The 18,105-nt window shown below is 48.2% G+C and overlaps 2 protein-coding genes across 2 annotated transcripts in view; both read right to left on the bottom strand.

The window, feature by feature from the left end:
- TBC1D7 (TBC1 domain family member 7) overlaps positions 1 to 8,396 on the bottom strand; it is a 142,894-nt gene extending 134,498 nt beyond the window's left edge. Inside the window, exon 1 of the mRNA XM_033434896.2 lies at positions 8,377 to 8,396. The gene's annotated coding sequence lies outside the window, so the exon portion shown is untranslated. The remainder of the gene's footprint in view (positions 1 to 8,376) is intronic.
- GFOD1 (glucose-fructose oxidoreductase domain containing 1) overlaps positions 1 to 9,326 on the bottom strand; it is a 101,951-nt gene extending 92,625 nt beyond the window's left edge. Inside the window, exon 1 of the mRNA XM_004273555.4 lies at positions 8,377 to 9,326. Coding sequence (XP_004273603.1) covers positions 8,377 to 8,629 — 253 coding nt within the window. The 5' untranslated portion in view covers positions 8,630 to 9,326. The remainder of the gene's footprint in view (positions 1 to 8,376) is intronic.
- Positions 9,327 to 18,105: the final 8,779 nt, after the last annotated feature.

The following is an 18,105-nucleotide window of genomic DNA, read 5'->3' as shown; positions in this document are numbered from 1 at the left end:
TGTAAAGTCATTTTTCCACGTTTTTTTCATACTCATTAACAATTCTCAAGGAAAGTCTAAACCCCAAGGCATCCCAGACTTGCCCAAACCTGACAGACAAACTCCCCCAAAGCTCTGTTGACAGGTGTAGAACCATCAGGACGAGGGGTCAGCGTGGCTCTCAGTGGTGCGTGTGGCCAAGTCTCTTCCCAACATTCCCTTTGGCTTGAGTCTGAAATAAAAAGAACCCCCCACCCCCAAGGTCTTCTGGCTTAGAGAACGATATTCAGTGAGTGCTCTCCTAAGGGCCCACACCCATCAGCTGAGCTCGCCAGAGCTGCTTCTCCACCAACAAGTCTCTCCAAGCCCACGTCTGTGTGACACGTCTGCTGGGTGTCTCATGGCCCAGCTCGCCTGGCCAGGTGGCATTGATCCAGCCACAATCTGTACTCATCAGGATTCCCCAGAGAAACAGAACCAATAGGATATGTATACATGGGGGGGTTACTTTTAAGGAATTGGCTCATGCCATGATGGGGCTCATGCCATGATGGGGATTGGCACTTTGCAGGACAGGTCAGCAGGCTGGAGACCCGGGAAGAGCTGATGTCGCAGTTCCCAGCAGGAAAGCAGCCTGAAAGCAGAAATCCTTCTTCCTCCGGGACCTCAGTCTTTCCTGGCTCCTTAGAGGTCCTAAGCTAATACTTGAACTCAAAGGGTCTCTGTCTCCTGGTGGTCCTCTGCTGGCACATGCCACACGGGAGGTGGCACTCAATAAGGCTTGCAAACCTACAGACGACCATTAAACTCCATGGAGTGGGTCACGTTTACCTGCTCTCCCATCACCGACTTTCAACATATGCACACCCTACATTTAATAATCCTAACAAGGTTGGCATCATCTCATCATGACATATATATTTCTCTCTGCTGTTTTACTACGGTCATTAGAAGAGCAGCAAAATGCCAAATGTGTGTTTCACAAAGTAGGTAAAGAACCTACGTAATTAAGAAATGTCTACATCTGTAAAGTCTTCACCCAAGTCTATGTTCTCATAATCAGCACCTTTGTGGAGTGTGGCCCAGCTCAGAATGACCACTCAATGCCTCCACCTCCACTGCCCTCCAGGAGAGTGGTCCCCCACATTGCGAGCTAATCTCCAAAAAGACTGAGCCGGGAGATAGCATCAGGCACAAGCAGGGACACCTGGGGTGGGGAGCAAGGTGAGGACTGCACTTTTCAGGTGGCTGAACCAGTAATATTTCTGTTTGGGAGCTACATGTGGACAGTGTTCTGCCCATCACACGAGCCCAGGAAGCAGAGGAGGCTGCTCGAAAGACGGATGGGTGATGAAGGCGACACATGGAGAGAAGCAGAGCACAAAATGGTAAAATTCCAGGAGTTCATGGTTTCCAGGTACCTACTGAGACCCAGCTACATCCCTGCCCCGAGTTCCATGAGACAGCCCTGCATCCTTCCCACGGTGACGATAAAGCTTCCCAGGAGGATGGTGTGTTCCTGGTAACACCATCGGCACTTTCTAGATCACGTATCTGTGAAGCAAGGACTAGATTTTCAGCCAAGACAGCACCTGAAGCTTGGCTTGTGCATATTTCCTTTTTAAAATAAAAAAACGTTTAACTGTATTTTCTGAGTCTAGCAGAAAGGAATCGTCTCATGAGAAAAATGAGGGAAAATAAATCTTCAGAAGCACCGTTTGGAATAGGCTAAATCCCTGACCACAGTGGGAAGAAAGAGAACTAACGTTTATTGAGTCTATGCAGACAGCTAAGGGGGGGCCGTGGACTAGGTCTTTATCTACCCCCCTCATTTTAATTGTCATATCAACTCTATATGATAGTATCTTTAGCTCCATTTTATTGATGAAAAAAATGAGGCTCAGGAAGGACATTACCTCTCCCAAAGCCACACAGTGCCACACTGCCAAGTTTTCCCAGTTAGTTTTGTGTATCACCACATCTTAAATCATGATGCTCTTTGCTGGACCATGATTTCCCTGAATCAAAATATAGAACGAATTGCCTGTATATTACATGCTATTTACTCTCACTTTTGTTGTTGTTCTTTCCCAGTTTCAGGTATCAAAATGTCCAACTTCTTCATTTGGCTTCTCCCTGCTCCAATATAAACTTCTGCAGAACTGTACGTTTGCAAAGCCAGATACCATCAACAAAATAATCACTCACCCAAGCCTAATTTCAATTAGATAAAATGAGGCTGGTGATGCTTGACTTTTCCTAACAGTAAATAGAGTCATTTCTGTTATTTACATAATGCCCCAGAGCTGCCTCAACTCTAAACCAAATCAGTAGACCGAAATCATTTCTCTCCACGTTCAGGGGCGGAAACTTGGAGAAAAATGCAATCACATTTACTACAGTCTTCAGACAGGCATAGATAGAGAACAGACTTGAAGGAAGAACAGGAAATGCAGGGTTTGCTGGAGTTTCAGATGGTGACTGTCAAGTCCAAATACACAATTTCATTATCTGCAGCCCTATCTCTGCTAGTGTGGCAACCATGACCAGTGCGGCCCCGTTTCCTTCCCGCTCTCTCAGGCCTGTCCCAGCAGCCCTTCTCAACCTTGAGCAATTTGCTGACACTGTGAAGTAGGGCAGAAAAGGACATAGCGCTCCCAGTCTGTGGCTAATGATGCCAAACAAGTTGGGGCAAGACCAGTGTGCAGCAAGGTCAGGGCTCAATGAAACTCTGCAGCCTTATTCACTATCCCCAAAGCGCCATCCATCCCCCAGAGAGACTTTCCCCAGGGAGCCTGCACTACTATCTCCAAAAACCAGGGCAGGGACCATGAAAACAGATGTCACCACACAAAGGCAACAGGTATTTTAACACAGCTCCCCTGCCAGGTGAACGACTCAAGGCCGTGGATGTCTTCTTTTCCCAAAGGCAGAGAGCCATCACGCCTCTGTGTCTGGCTGTGGCAGCATCCAAACCACCTGGGAGCTGGATGGAAATTCTGAATCTCAGGTCCCATCCTGGAATCTGCATTTTGACAAGATCCCCAGGTAATGCAACTGCAAATTAAAGTTTGAGAGGTACTGGGCTATTGCATGCAGGACAAAAATGTTCTGTATTGATCGACACATCCTCTTGATAAGCCAAGCATTCGTTCATTCGATGAAAAGCATTCGTTTGGCGTTCAAGAAATATTTATAGTGTGCCTACGAGGTGACTCAGTGCCCGGCACTGTCTAGGGGAGATAAGGCAACTGGGTGAGCCAAGCAGACAAAGGCTCTACCCCCTCAAAGAACTTACACTCTAACTGGGGAGACAAATAACAAAGAGAAGAACAAGCAAACAAATGAAAGAGATTATCGCCAACTGGGATAAAGAGTTCACGTAGTCATTCTACGAGCACACTGGCGTGTGCAAAATGACATCTGCTCTCGATTATTCATTACAAGTTGGTATAAGCAAAAGGTTGGAAACAGGAGAAAATACTTGCAAATGAATCAACGGACAAAGGATTAATCTCCAAAATATATAAACAGCTCATGCAGCTCAATATTAAAAAAAACAAACAACCAAGTCAAAAAATGGGCAGAAGACCTAAATAGACATTTCTCCAAAGAAGACATACAGATGGCCAAGAAGCACATGAAAAGCTGCTCAACATCACTAATTATTAGAGAAATGCAAATCAAAACTACAATGAGGTATCACCTCACACCAGTTAGAATGGGCATCATCAGAAAATCTACAAACAACAAATGCTGGAGAGGGTGTGGAGAAAAGGGGACCCTCTTACACTGTTGGTGGGAAAGTAAATTGATACAGCCACTATGGAGAACAGTACGGAGGTTCCTTAAAAAACTAAAAATAGAATTACCTTACGACCCAGCAATCCCACTACTGGGCATATACCCAGAGAAAACCATAATTCAAAAAGACACATGCATCCCAATGTTCACTGCAGCACTATTTACAATAGCCAGGTCATGGAAGCAACCTAAATGCCCATCAACAGACGAATGGATAAAGAAGATGTGGTACATATATACGATGGAATATTACTCAGCCATAAAAAGGAACAAAATCGGGTCATTTGTAGAGACGTGGATGGACCTAGAGGCTGTTGTACAGAGTGAAGTGAGTCAGAAAGAGAGAAACAAATACCGTATGTTAACACATATATGTGGACTCTAGAAAAATGGTACAGATGAACTGGTTTGCAAGGCAGAAATAGAGACACGGATGTAGAGAACAAATGTATGGACACCAAGCGGGGAATGGGGGAGGGGATGTGGTGGGATGAACTGGGAGATTAGGATTGACATATATACACTAATATGTATAAAATAGATAATAAGAGCCTGCTGTATAAAAAAATAAAATAAAACAAAAACAAAAGTTTGGAAACAACCTAAATGTTGAATAATAGGGAACTGCTTAAGTAAATTTTGGTTTATCCCATACAGTGAAATACTACACAGCCAAAAACAGGAGCGAGGATACTTTTACCTTCTGAGTTTTAAATATACATCTATGTGTATATATACACAAATTTTCAAGATCATATTGTTGCATGGTGAAAGCAAAGTATATAACAGTGAGTATAAGATGTTACTAATTGTGTGAAAAATATTTTTCAAATTCTCAACACACATATTCACCAGTCCATACTTAGAAAAGTCATCAAAAGGAGACAAAAAAACTTGTAACCGTGATTGCCTCCAGTTGAAGGATGGGGCTGGGGAACACCTCCTCTTCACTGTGTACTATTTCAAGTGTGTTAGAGCACTTGAAACTTGTACCACGTGAATCTATAACCTATTTATAATAACTAAATAAAAGCTACTTTTTAAGCAAATGCATTAAAGTAAGTGCAAGAAAAGGTGGACGCAGGCAGTGCTGAGACTACAGAAGGGTATGGGTGGGGGGCGGGATGGAGGAAGGGGAAGGATTCCGGGAGGAGATACCACTGGGGCTGAGGCTGGATGAACAGGCATCCACCACACACACGAGGCAGAAGGGTATTCCTGACAGAGGCAGGGACACATGAAGGAACAAGGGCCTTTCCGGGAAACACCTGCAGTTTGGTTTAGCTGAAGCGCGTGGGGTTCCAGAACCAGCAGCAGGACAGGAGGCTGGGCAGGCTCGTCAGGGGCCAGGTCTTGCCTGTCATGCCGAGAAGCTGGGGCTTTGCCTAGAAGTGATGAAATGGGGGAGCAGTAACGTGATCAGGTTTGCAGTTCTTCAAAGTAATTCTGGCAGCAGAGTGGAAGGTGGACAGAGGCAAGGGTGGCGAGGGGCAGACTGAAGCCTAATTCAGATGCAGTCAGGGCCTAGCTCCTTCTACGGAGGAAGCAATGATGCAGAAGAGGGAACAGATACAAGAGGGACGAGGGGTTGGCATCAACCAGATTTGGGAACTGATTCCATGAGTGGGGTAGACACACAACAAAGGATCCCTCCAACCATCTCACCTGGGCTGCCACTCTCTGACAGAAGTAAGTGCAAAAGGAGCCAGTTTAGGGGATGGGAGAGGAAGCAATGACTTGGGGGGAGACACATGTCCTTGAGCAACTCAACTCCAGCCTCATCTGTAAGATGGGGCAAACAGCTACCTTCGAGGATTATTTTAGTCAAGAAATGAAACATTTCATATAGAGCACTTACCACGTTGCACACAGTAGGTACATACCAAGAGGCGGCCCTGGATGCTGCAGAGATTATACATTGCAGAAAAGTCTCTCCAACCGAGAAATGCCTAGTTCGCTTAGGGAGGGACTTCAAGGAAATTTTTAGAAATCAAAGGAGGATGTTGTGATTCAACTGACTGCAAGTTTTATGCCTCCATACTGGTCACAGCCCCTCACCTCGACAGGCCCATGACCAGTAATGGATCCAGGGCCACAGATCTCTCACCACTGCCGGGCAAGCAACTCAAAGGAGGACAGGACGACAAGGCCAGGACTAGTCAAGGTTGGCTTGTTTCAACATTAGGCAACCACTAATATCTACAAACCTCCAACGGCCAGACCGGCCCAATAACTGTTCGGGGTTTCTCACTTCCTGTGTCATATGTGTTGAACCTCTAACTGTGACAGCACACCAAGATGACCACCCCACCGGGTACTCGCAGGTACAATGGGAAGAAGAGCCATGTCTGGGGATTTTCCACTGAAGATGAAGCCCTGGAACAAGCCTACGGTCCAGCCACATGTAAACCCAAAGCCTCCGCGTTTCCTACAAGCACAGACTACCTGAGAATCAGGTAGTCTGATCACCTGTGAAATCAGGAATTAAAAGAAAAGTAAAAAGCCCAAGACTTAGCACAAAAATATGAACAAACCCCTATTCCTCAGTCATGATGATTAAACCAAGGCTATTTCTTACGCCTGACCCTTGGTTTTGAAAAGGTAACCCACCTCAGTCTTGTCAAGGAAAAAAAAATAATCATAGGGGTTTTTGAAAATAAGAACAGAAGTATCCAGTAATGTATAATTTGTGCCACTTCCCAAAGGCAGAGCCCCCAAATGCTTTCATGGCTAAAGTACCAGAGATGGTCAGAAAACAGGAACATCCCTGCTTCCCAAGTTGCCACCCTCCAGAAGACATGCTCTCGGGCTGCTCTGCGGGTCTGACCTGGAGGGCTGTGCTGGGGTGGGGATGGGAGGGGGAGGGCGGTGAGGCGGGGGGATGTGACAACAAGGTCTTTCTGATGTGATAGGTCGTAAGCCCTCTAGCAGAGACGGGGCTCGAGACGGACCCATCTTACATGAATTGCCCTCCTAGATTTATGCTATAAGATGGTGATCATTTACTGAATATGCACAGATCCACTGTGAGCACAGACGTAAGCTACCCAATGTATATATTCGATCAAACAGAAGAGAAATGTTGGCCAGAACCTAATGACATTCCATTCAAGGCCAAAGAAAACAGGCAACAAAGGTCAGAAGCTTAATAAAATTAACATGAAAACGGACAGCCTTGGACAGTCTCCTTAGGAATCTTCAGATGTCCCATCCGAGTCAACAACAGAATGGAATGGCCTGATGAAAGTGGTTTTCTAGGGAGAAAGAGTTCTACATTCTGGTCATAATTCTCGGAAGATAGAATTAAAATATATGTACATGTCACCTACCCTAAATCCATGCCTGTTTTTAAAAATAAAACATTCTTTCCAAGATTGCATAAATTACCCTTGGTTTCTGTTCCTTCCCAGTTCTTGCCTTCTAACTCTTTTGCCTTCTAAGCTTTGTCTCTTTCCTGGCCAACAAAAAATTCCAACTTTCAAGGGTGGGCAATAACATTTTCTCGGGACCTAAGGAGTGAGCAGCCTTCCTGGTTCGTGTGAGGACTGCTGATGGACAAAAAAACATGCACTTCTTCCTCTGGGCACAGCAGGGACTCTGATACTCTGCCCTGAGATGGTCCAGTCGGCCTGGGTTAGGTGGGGGAACCCGACGGTGAAGGCTGGTAAGCTCACCCCCAACCTGCCTGTCACCAGGCCTAGGAACTACTCCTGCGGGGAATTAAGGTGGGACTATTGCATGCTTCCACGTGAAACTGGCAGCATGGGGCCTTTCCCCACACAAAGCATCCGTGCCTCTGGAACTACTGCGCTCATCCCCTAAAATTCTAAGATCCTACTCCAAATCTGCGCGGAAGACAATTCTCGGGCTGCCGCACTCGAAAGTTAACTCCCTCTGCTTTTATCAAATTAGTCTTTACTAACCTATGACCACCACCACCCGCCACGAAGACGTCCTAATAGATCCCCCGCCCCCATCCAACCACTCTCACCATCCTTGCTTTCAGCGAAGAGGAAATAATTCCAGCTAACTGTCACATCTCTATAATCTCCCACTAAACTAACTCCCAGCAGGAAGAAAGAAACTATCCTAGCAGGGCGCCACAGCTGCTGACTGTCAGGCAGTCGATTGCCCCCAGGAAAACCCGAGACACGTGTGGGCCCTTTATTCCGGCGTTCCTGGGCGCGCACTCGCCTCTCGCAGGCGCGCACGCACGCACGCACACACTCGGGCACTGCACACTCAGCCGGCGACTTAGTTTTGTCTCCCTCAGAGCAGCCCGTCCCAAATCTTAAGAATTTCCTCAGCCTGGTCGACTTCCCCGGAACACACGCGCCTCCTGCAGCCTGGGCGCCACGCGCGTGTGAAAGCGCGCCCGGGTGGTGCCAGAAGGGAGAAGGGAAGCGTAGGTGTGGGGAAGGCCAGGGATAAGGAAGGAGAAAGCTCCGAGTGGGATGTGGGATCTCAGGTGCCCGGGTCGGCGTAGATGCCATGTAAGCTTCTGGGATGAAGAGAGGGCAAGAGGAGAAAAGAAGCAGGGGATGAAAGGAGCGAGGCTGGGGATGGGGTGGCGGAGGGGGAGGGGCCGCTCACCCAAGGTCTTGACTGCGATCTGCCTGGTGAGGGGCGGCGGCAGGTTGATGCACACCAAGTCCACGTCCTGATGCAGCAGCACCTCGTCAATGCGGCTGGTGTAGAAGGGGACGCTCATCTCCTTGGCCAGCTCCTCCGCTTCCTCCTGCGTGCGGCCCCAGAGCGCCTTCACCGCGAAGCCCTCGTCTTTCAGCAGCGGGATGATGACACGGGCCGTGAGGCTGGTGCCGAACACGCCCACCCCGGGAAGCATGGCTGCTCCGGCCCGCCTGGTTCTGCTTTCAGCTCGGATCTCCGGTCGAACACGCGCACGCACAGCCCTCTAGCCAGTCCCGCAGCCGGCTCGCCGCGGTGCGCCAGCCGCCGTGCACCGGGCCAGGCGCCCGGGTGCCCAGAGCGCACCGAGCCGCAGGCGGAGCAGGCTCGGCCGCCTCAGTACGGTGACTGCTGCAGTGTCCGCCACGCGGGGCTCCAGTCCTTCCCGGAGGCGGCGGCAGGGACCCCCCGCGGCGCGCCTGCGGCCCCGAAGCCCCGCGGAGCCCGGGCTCAGGCGGCGTCCCCGCCACAGCGCGGGCCGGCTGCGTGCGCCCCGCCGAGGTCGCTCCATGGCCGGCTCATCCCCGCGCCCGTGCCGCCGCAGCCGGGACCGGCTCTCCCCCGCGTCGTTTCCGCAGCCTGCGAGTCGCACGCAGGAGCCTCGACACACTGCCACAGACCGGACCCGCCGGGCTGCGGGGGTCCCCGTCCTCCCCGCCCGCTGCTCCGAATGAAATGCACTGGCGACCAGCAGGAGGCCGGCTAAGCTGGAGGCTCGGAGGGCGCCGGGCGTGGATATGGAGCTGCAGCGCGGCGGCGGCGGCCACGACCTGGGGCCAGCCTTCTCATTCTGCTGCCATGTTCGCTCGCCGCGCGGCTCGGGCGGCCTCGGCCCGGGGGCAGGCTAGGGCTCCGGGATCCCGCGGGAGGGCGGAATTGGCGAGTTTGGCTGTCAGCGGCCGGGGGTTCCTGCCCCGCCCCCGCCGCAGCGCCGCGCGCCATTGGCCGCCGCGCACCGCCCCCGCCCCCGCCGCCGCGGGCTCGGGGTGCGCGCTGCGCCCGGGCCCAGAACACGCCCGGCTCCTTCCCCGCCCCACCTAGCTCGCCTCCTGCCCTTCGCGTCTTCCCCTTCTTCGCCGTCCACCACCTCCTTCTTCCCTCGCCTCATTCCAAGCCCCGCCCCAAACAAGCCAATACATCTATCGAGTCAGGGCGCGCCCTAATAGGCTAGTCATCTGTGCCTTGCAAGAGAGTAGCGGGCGCCGGGGCCCAGAGAAGGCCGGGGCACGCGGCCAGGTGTGAGCAGCGGGTAATTACCACCTCCGCTCCGAGAGCGTTTCCTCCGTGCCGGGCATCACGCTAAAGAAGCTTTCCTCGCATTCTCCCTTATTCCTCGCACCAACCTTAAGGTTATAGGAAACCCATATAACCGATGATGTAACTGAGTCCTGGGAAGGTTCAGGGACTTGCGCATGGTCGCGTAACAGGTAAGCAACAGGCCTGGGATCGGAATCCAGGCTCCAGAGTTTGGGTGGCCAGCGGGGGAGTTCTCCCCTCTCCTTCTAAGAGAGCCTCCAATCGTGCGCCACCCTCTCCGGCCGCGCACGCACCGTCCAGCCGCCTTCACACCAGACGGTGTTGTCTTGCTAAGCTCTCCTTCCCCGGGAGGTCGGCACGCGCCTAGACTTTGCTGTGCTGGGCGGCCCCAGTGGCGTAGGGGTCACCGAAGCGGCTGCGGCACGTGTGTGTCACGTCTGGGTTTGGAGACGGAGGGGTCGCTGGGCCAGAAGCCAAGCCAGCCTCTGGCCTCGGGCTTTGGTTCCTTCGCTGCCCCTTTCCGCGGCCTCCACTCTCCTGTTACCCCACCTCAACCCTCTGCTCCCTTACTCAGCCCTGGCGGAAGAGCTGCCGGGCCAGGCCAAGGCTCGCCCAGCGCCCCTGGAGCGGTGGGAACTCTGTGCACGTCTGGGTTCCTGCCATATCATCGGCACCTCTCATCCTGCCTGCCTGGCTCGTAGTAAGCGCTCAATAAATATTTGCTAAATAAATGAATGAATGTTCACTGAATGCCTGTTTTGCCCCCACTTGGTGGTAGGAGGGGTGACTCACGCTGAAAGGCAGGGGACCTGGCCTCTAGTCCAAAGTCTCTGGAGATGTCAGACATCCTGTCATGTGCATCTCTCGTCTTCAGCACTCAGCTCAATGTGGCACAGGTCGGCCTGAACACAAGAGTGAAAAGTGTGATACTTGGAAGCTTTTAAAACAACAAAAGTAAACAAATGGGACCTAATGAAACTTAAAAGCTTTTGCACAGCAAAGGCAACCATAAACAAGACGAAAAGACAATCCTCAGAATGGGAGAAAATATTTGCAATGAAGCAACTGACAAAGGATTAATCTCAAAATATACAAGCAGCTCATGCAGCTCCATATCAAAAAATGAACAACCCAACCCAAAGATGGGCAGAAGACCTAAACAGACACTTCTCCAAAGAAGACATACGGATTGCCAACAAACCCATGAAAGGATGCTCACCATCACTAATCATTAGAGAAATGCAAATCAAAACTACAATGAGATATCATCTCACACCAGTCAGAATGGCCATCATCAAAAAATCTACAAACAGTAAATGCTGGAGAGGGTGTGGAGAAAAGGAACCCTCTTGCACTGTTGGTGGGAACGTACATTGATACAGCCACTATGGAGAACAGTATGGAGGTTCCTTAAAAAACTAAAAATAGAACTACCATATGACCCAGCAATCCCACTACTGGGTATATACCCTGAGAAAACCATAATTCAAAAAGAGTCAAGTACCACAATATTCATTGAAGCACTGTTTACAATAGCCAGGACATGGAAGCAACCTAAGTGTCCACTGACAGATGAATAGATAAAGAAGATGTGGCACTAATATACAATGGAATATTAGCCATAAAAAGAAACGAAATTGAGTTATTTGTAGTGAGGTGGATGGACCTAGAGTCTGTCATACAGAGTGAAGTAAGTCAGAAAGAGAAAAACAAATACCGTATGCTAACACATATATATGGAATCTAAAAAAACAAAAACAAAAATGGTTCTGAAGAACCTAGGGGCAGGACAGGAATAAAGACACAGATGTAGAGAATGGACTTGAGGAGATGGGGAGGGGACGGGTAAGCTAGAACGAAGTGAGAGAGTGGCAGGGACATATATACACTACCAGATGTAAAATAGATAGCTAGTGGGAAGCAGCCGCATAGCACAGGGAGATCAACTCGGTGCTTTGTGACCACCTAGAGGGGTGGCATAGGGAGGGTGGGAGGGAGATTGCAAGAGGGAGGAGATATGGGGATATATGTATACATATAGCTGATTCACGTTGTTACACAGCAGAAACTAACACACCACTGTAAAGCAATTATACTCCAATAAAGATGTTAAAAAAATACAAATACAAATAAATAAAATAAAACAACTTGTAACAGCTGGCAATGAGGTGGGGCGTGTGGAGAGAGCAGGTTACCAAAAAAGCATGTGTATAACAGTACAGGGATGAGGCTTACCTCAGGGCCTTAGAAGAAAGGCACAGAGGACACAGTGCTGGGGTGGCTGAGACAGAAGGGGTGTTGCCATCAATACCGACGGCCTTCTTTAGAGCAGAGGTTTTCAAAGAACTGAGGCAGGAACGCCCACAGGGGCAGGGGTGCAGGCAATGAGGTTAGACAAGAGGCACCTCCTCAGTACCCAGAGGCCAGGTCACATGTCAATGATGGTACCGCTTACATGGAGCAGAGGATGTAGAATGTGGCATTGGGGCTGGAAGCAGAGCTGGAGCATGTGGGGTTGACTCCCGGCTGTGGTACTTACTAGCTGTAGGCTCTTAAGCAAACTACTTCACCTCTGGGCCAGTTTCATCTGTAAAATTGGAGGAATAGTGGTATATACTGCCAGGGATTTGGGAGGAGTATATGAGTTAGTTTTATAAAGTCCTTAGTATGGTGTCGGGCACATAGTCAGCTCTACATAAATGTTAAATAATTATGGAGACTGGGTCCGTTATCAACATCATTCCTTGATGGGAGAGACAATTGTACAAGGGCAGCAACATCTAGACACTAAGAGGAAGTTGTTTCTGTTCTTTTAAAGGGAACTCTATCCCTAACTGCAGTGTGAATAAAAATAAACCTTCCATCTACGTAATATGAAAAGAAAATGATCACATTTAATTCACATAAGAAATGCATAAAATAAACATGATCCCCATTTCACAGAAGGTAAAACTGAATCCTGGCAGCAACTCAAGCTTACAGGTCTAAAACAGAACGCTTCATTTCCAACCCATCTCCCAAACCATTGCTCCCTCAATTATCCCCATCTCAACAAATGGTACCACCAACCCACCAGTTGGCCCAAAACCTTGGAACCCTTCAGGACTCCCCTCTCTCTTATACACCCTACAACCAAGCATCAGCAGGTCCTGTCTGCCCTGCTTTCACAGTACATCCAGAGTTTGACTGCTTCGCTGCCCAAGTCACCATCATCACTACCTGGACCACAGCATCCGTCTTCTCACCGCTCTACCTGCTTCCACTCTTGGTCACCATAGTGTGTATTCTCCACTCACAGCCGGAGTGATCTTTTAAAAGACAAGTCAGATCATGTCCCACCAGGCTTGACACCTACCAGTGAACAAACTCCAAAGGCCTCAGGATGGCCTGAAGAGCTCTACCTGACCTACCCACCCCACCCCTGCCTCGTGTATGTCCTACCACTTTCCTCCCCCCACCCTACATCCCAGCACACTGGCCTCCTCACGATGCACTATACAGACTGAGCCTGGGCCTTTGAACTCACTGTTTCCTCTGCCCACTCCCACCACCACCCCCTCACGTATCCACGTGGCCCATTCACTTTACTCAGGCCTCTGCTCAGATGTCCCCTCCTCAGGTCTCCTTGCCTGACCATCCTATCTAAAATGACCTCTGTCACATTTCATCCCTTTGTCTGGCTTTATTTTTCTTTATAGCTCCTCTCACCGCCTCACATTGTATTAGATACCTGTTTATCTGTTTATCATCCATTTGCCTCAATAAACTATAAACTTATTGAGATCAGAAGTTTGTGTGTCTTGTTCATTGCTGAATCCCCAGTGCCTGAAATTGTATCTGGCACCTGCTAGATGATATACATTTGTTGGACAAATGTTTATACATTCTTCTAATAACCATGTACTATTATGAGGATTGTATGAGTTAATATTTATGAACTCCTTAGAACTGTGCCACATGCCACATAACGGTTTAGGCCCTGGAAAAGTAAGGTTGAGGACAGCAGAGCCCTTGCCCCTGGTGGCCTGTTGACTGGGGACATGAATTACGATGGCAATACGGCAACTCAGGCCAAGTAGGGGCCTGCAGGGGATGATCTGGGAGCAGAGAAAGGCTTTGAAATCAGAATGGGAAGCCTTTGAAGGCTTTCAGAGAGAGGAGTGAGCTGGACCCAGGCTTTGAAAGCCTTGCTGGAGTTAGCTAGAAGAAAGAGGGGAGGGAGGCTGAAAACAAGCTAACTCAAGGTGGGAGGGTCTGTGTGAAGGAGGCCAGGATGTGATGGGGAATCACTGAGAGACTTAAAGCAGACTGCACTATCAGATTGGCATTTTAGAACCATCGCTCAGGCTCTATTATGGAGGATAGATTGCACCCATCACAGCCGCAAGGAGACCACTGCAGTAACCCGAGCGTGAAGGAAGGAGACTGAGCAAAGGCGGCAGGCAGGGGACTGAGGATGTGGGCACAGGTGCCTGTGATAAAACAGGGCACTTTGGGCTTCCCTGGTGGCGCAGTGGTTGAGAGTCCGCCTGCCGATGCAGGGGACACGGGTTCGTGCCCCGGTCCGGGAAGATCCCGCATGCCGCGGAGCGGCTGGGCCCGTGAGCCATGGCCGCTGAGCCTGCGCATCCGGAGCCTGTGCTCCGCAACGGGAGAGGCCACAACAGTGAGAGGCCCGCGTACCGCAAAAAAAAAAAAAACAAACAAAACAGGGCACTTTGTGCTACAGCAAGAGGATGAAATCTCCGGGGCCTCCGGCCCCGGGAGTTGGGGCAACTTCCCAGCCTGGGGCTAACAGAGAAGCTGGGTGGACATTTGTTTCTCACCAGCTCGGCAGGACTTGCTTGATCAGCGCTGAGCTGGGGAGGATTACACATCAATTCTGAGCTTCTGATAACACAGACCTCTGAACCATAGCGCTTATACACACGATACCCTCCGACACATCTTACGGTTATTCCTCACGTTCTGCCTGTGAAACCCCCTTTAACCTGGATCCTGAATCCCAGCACAACCTGACATTTTGATATTTTAAAACAGTTCTGAAAATAGGCCTAGAATTTTCTTTCCCCTCAATCCATGGATTAGCTGCCAACCTCTACTGTTTGCATTTGGGTGAAGATTTCAGGCCCTATTTTAATTTCAGATAATTGTCATGTGACTCCCCAAAAAACATTGTAAACCTTCTTTTAGAAATGAAAAGAGAAAGGATTTATTTTTTATTCACAGCCCTAGCATGATGATGAAATGGAATTTTTCTCATATTAATTTAGCTTTAATGATAATTTAAAATATTTTTCATTATAAAAGTCACTTATACATATTACAGAAATTTCAGAAAACAAGATGACTCCTACCTTAATCTCTCTATCGTTACACAGCTGCTGTAAATAACTTGGTTTATTTGCTTCCACAATTTTGGAACTATTTTAATGAAAACGAGAAAGTCTTGCTATTTAGATTTGTTTATTCCTCTGATATAGAGTAGAAACAGGCTTTGGATATTTTTAGGTCAGTGTCCATAAATACCCAATATCCTTATAAATCTTAGCATTTGTGGAATGAAATCCGTTTGCTCTTTGTAGAAATAGAGCTTTGCCAAGTTGAAAAACTAGCATAGTTATGACTGCTGAAGATTCTAGAGCAATTCTACTGAACAGTTCTAATATGCATCATGCTGAAATTTATACCCAAATTTGTTTCCATCGGTAGAGTTTTTTTTAAAGTACCTATTTATCATTATACTTTCAATTCTGGGTTTTTGTTGTTGTTGTTAATAGCTACCATTTATTGGGTGCTTGCTATACATGAGGCAGAAGCTAAGCACGTTGTATGCTTCTACTCCTCAGAGCTTTTTCAGGTAAGTACAATTATCCCCATTATTCCAAATAAAGAAACTGCTACGTAAAAAATTTGCGATACCACGGCCCCTATTTTGCCCTGACAGTGGGGCACTTGGCCCTCTAGAGAAGATGGAGACGGACACACACTTGCCTTTCTCTTCTTTGTCCCCTTCCCCTAACGAAGGGCAACTGACCCCCAGAGGAGGGCTTCACTAGAGCTGCCATCCAGGTCAGGAGAGAGGTGCCCCGCTGCGCCGCTGCTCCCGGGGAACAGGGGCAGGGACAGTACTGCCCACTGTCATGCCCAGGATGCCCGCAGTAGCCTCCTAACAGCACTGACCCTTACACTCTTGACACCTCTGATCTGTAAGTAATCAGAACTTTGCAAAGCATGTCACTGACTTGTTTCAAACCCTCTGCTGCTTTCCTCCTGCCCTTGCAGCACAATCTAAACCCCTCTATGTGTCCCGGGAGGCTCTCTGCTCTGTCCCTCCCCTCCGTGTCTGATACCACTCGCTCTCCAGCTGAGTGTCAGTCACACTCGCCTCCTCTTGATTCTGCATTCTTGCCTGGTTCTCTCCTGCCTTAAGACCTTTGCACTTTCTGTTCCCTCTGCTGTCAGTGCGGCTCCTTGGCCCTCCATTCACCTGCTGGCTTATTCTCAGCCTTTTGGACTCAACCACATGTGGCATCCTCCCCACTGCAATGATGGTAGATTCTTTCCAACCCGCTTTGGGCTGCTTTCCAACACCGCCCTTCTTAATTCCATTCAGCCATGTACACAATCTTCTGGAGTTTGCTTCCTTGACCACTGCCTGTCTCTCCTGGCTGGAATATAAGCTCTTTGCACCCAAAACTCTTGTTGGCCTCATTTATTGCTATATTTCCATGGCCTAAAACAGTACTTGGTACCTTACTGATACATAATAAATCTTTGTTGAATAATTAATCACACAGTAAAATGTTCTAATACCACACAATGGCATGGAAAAATGATTATAGCATAATGTTATATTTAAAAAGCCAAGAAGACAACACTGCATATATATATTATTGCAACTCTATATTTTTTTAATTGGGGTAAAATATTCATAAAATTTTCCATTTTCATAATCTTACTGTACAGTTCAATGGCATTAAGTCCATTCGCATTGTTGTGCATTCAACTACATATTTTTTCACCATCTTTATTGGAGTATAATTGCTTTACAATGTCGTATTAGTTTCTGCTGTATAACAAGGTCAATCAGCTATATGCATACATATATCCCCATATCCCCTCCCTCTTGCGTCTCCCTCCCACCCTCCCTATCCCACCCTTCTAAGTGGTCACAAAGCACGGAGCTGATCTCCCTGTGCTATGCAGCTGCTTCCCACTAGCTATCTATTTTACATTTGGTAGTGTATATATGTCCATGCCACTCTCTCACTTCGTCCCAGCTTACCCTTCCCTCCCCGCCGTGTCCCCCACGTCTGCGTCTTTATTCCTGTCCCGCCCCTAGGTTCATCAGAACCATTTTATTCTTTTGGATTCCATATATATGATCAACTACATATTTTTAAGAAGAAATAACCTACGAAATAAAAACTGCTTCTTTCTACATGACTGTATTTTCCTTTTTTTCTTACATTTAAAATAAAGGGGAAAAAAAAAACATGTAAAGGTATAAATGAACTAACAGCTCTGGTCCCATGCTCAGAAATTTCTTTCATCTCCAGGTCCAACTCTGAGTAAATGAACTCGTTGAGGCAGGGAGCCTAAATACGTCTAGCTAGTTACCAGTCCTCTGAAATACAAAAAGAATAGTTGACTCAACTAGGTGGTTTAACAACAGATCTCTTATGTGTTGCTCACCAGGCGAAGAGAAACTCAGATGCCCTTTAGCACCACCACCAAACCTGTGGCTCTCGGAGGGTGGAAATGGGTTTAAAGTAAGTACGCAGGTGCTTGGGCATCGCAAGGTTAAGTGGAAAATACAGAACTTTTCTTCTTGATGTGTGAAAATCCTCAGGGCACTTAGCCTCTTCAGGCCCATGATTCTCTGGAATAATGCTTTTCTGTGTAACTTTCGGCTACTTCTGTCAGCATGTGAAGGCATGGGGGCAGATGGTAGAATTGCTCCATAAATAAACAAAGTATGTAGGGTGCTTTTATCGGACAGATCAATAAGTACATAGGAAAACTCTTAAGCATCCCAAATCATTAACACACTGCTTACATACACAGATTAGCACACTAGAAGAGTAACCCTTGTAACAGTCTGGCAGAAAGTAAATACTACTGGGGAGAGAATGATGTGGCCTTTGCAATTCAGATTTTAGGAACAGTTTCTGGTTTAAAGGGTAAGCACATAAAACAATATATGCTCCATTTTAAAGAAGTCACTATTTACTCACCAAGGCAACATACAGAACCCAAAAGTCAATCACTTGAGCTATACGTATCGGGGCAGAGATACCATAATGTAGACTGTGGCCCTGTAGTTACGCGGTCCAAAGGGCTGAGAGACACAGGGCTTGTTCTTACACAGAG

This window comes from Orcinus orca, chromosome 10 (genome assembly GCF_937001465.1).
Source record: "Orcinus orca chromosome 10, mOrcOrc1.1, whole genome shotgun sequence".
Taxonomy (NCBI): domain Eukaryota; kingdom Metazoa; phylum Chordata; class Mammalia; order Artiodactyla; family Delphinidae; genus Orcinus; species Orcinus orca.
The sequence above is the reverse complement of the archived record's forward strand: the minus strand, read 5'-3'. Positions and strand labels throughout refer to the sequence as shown.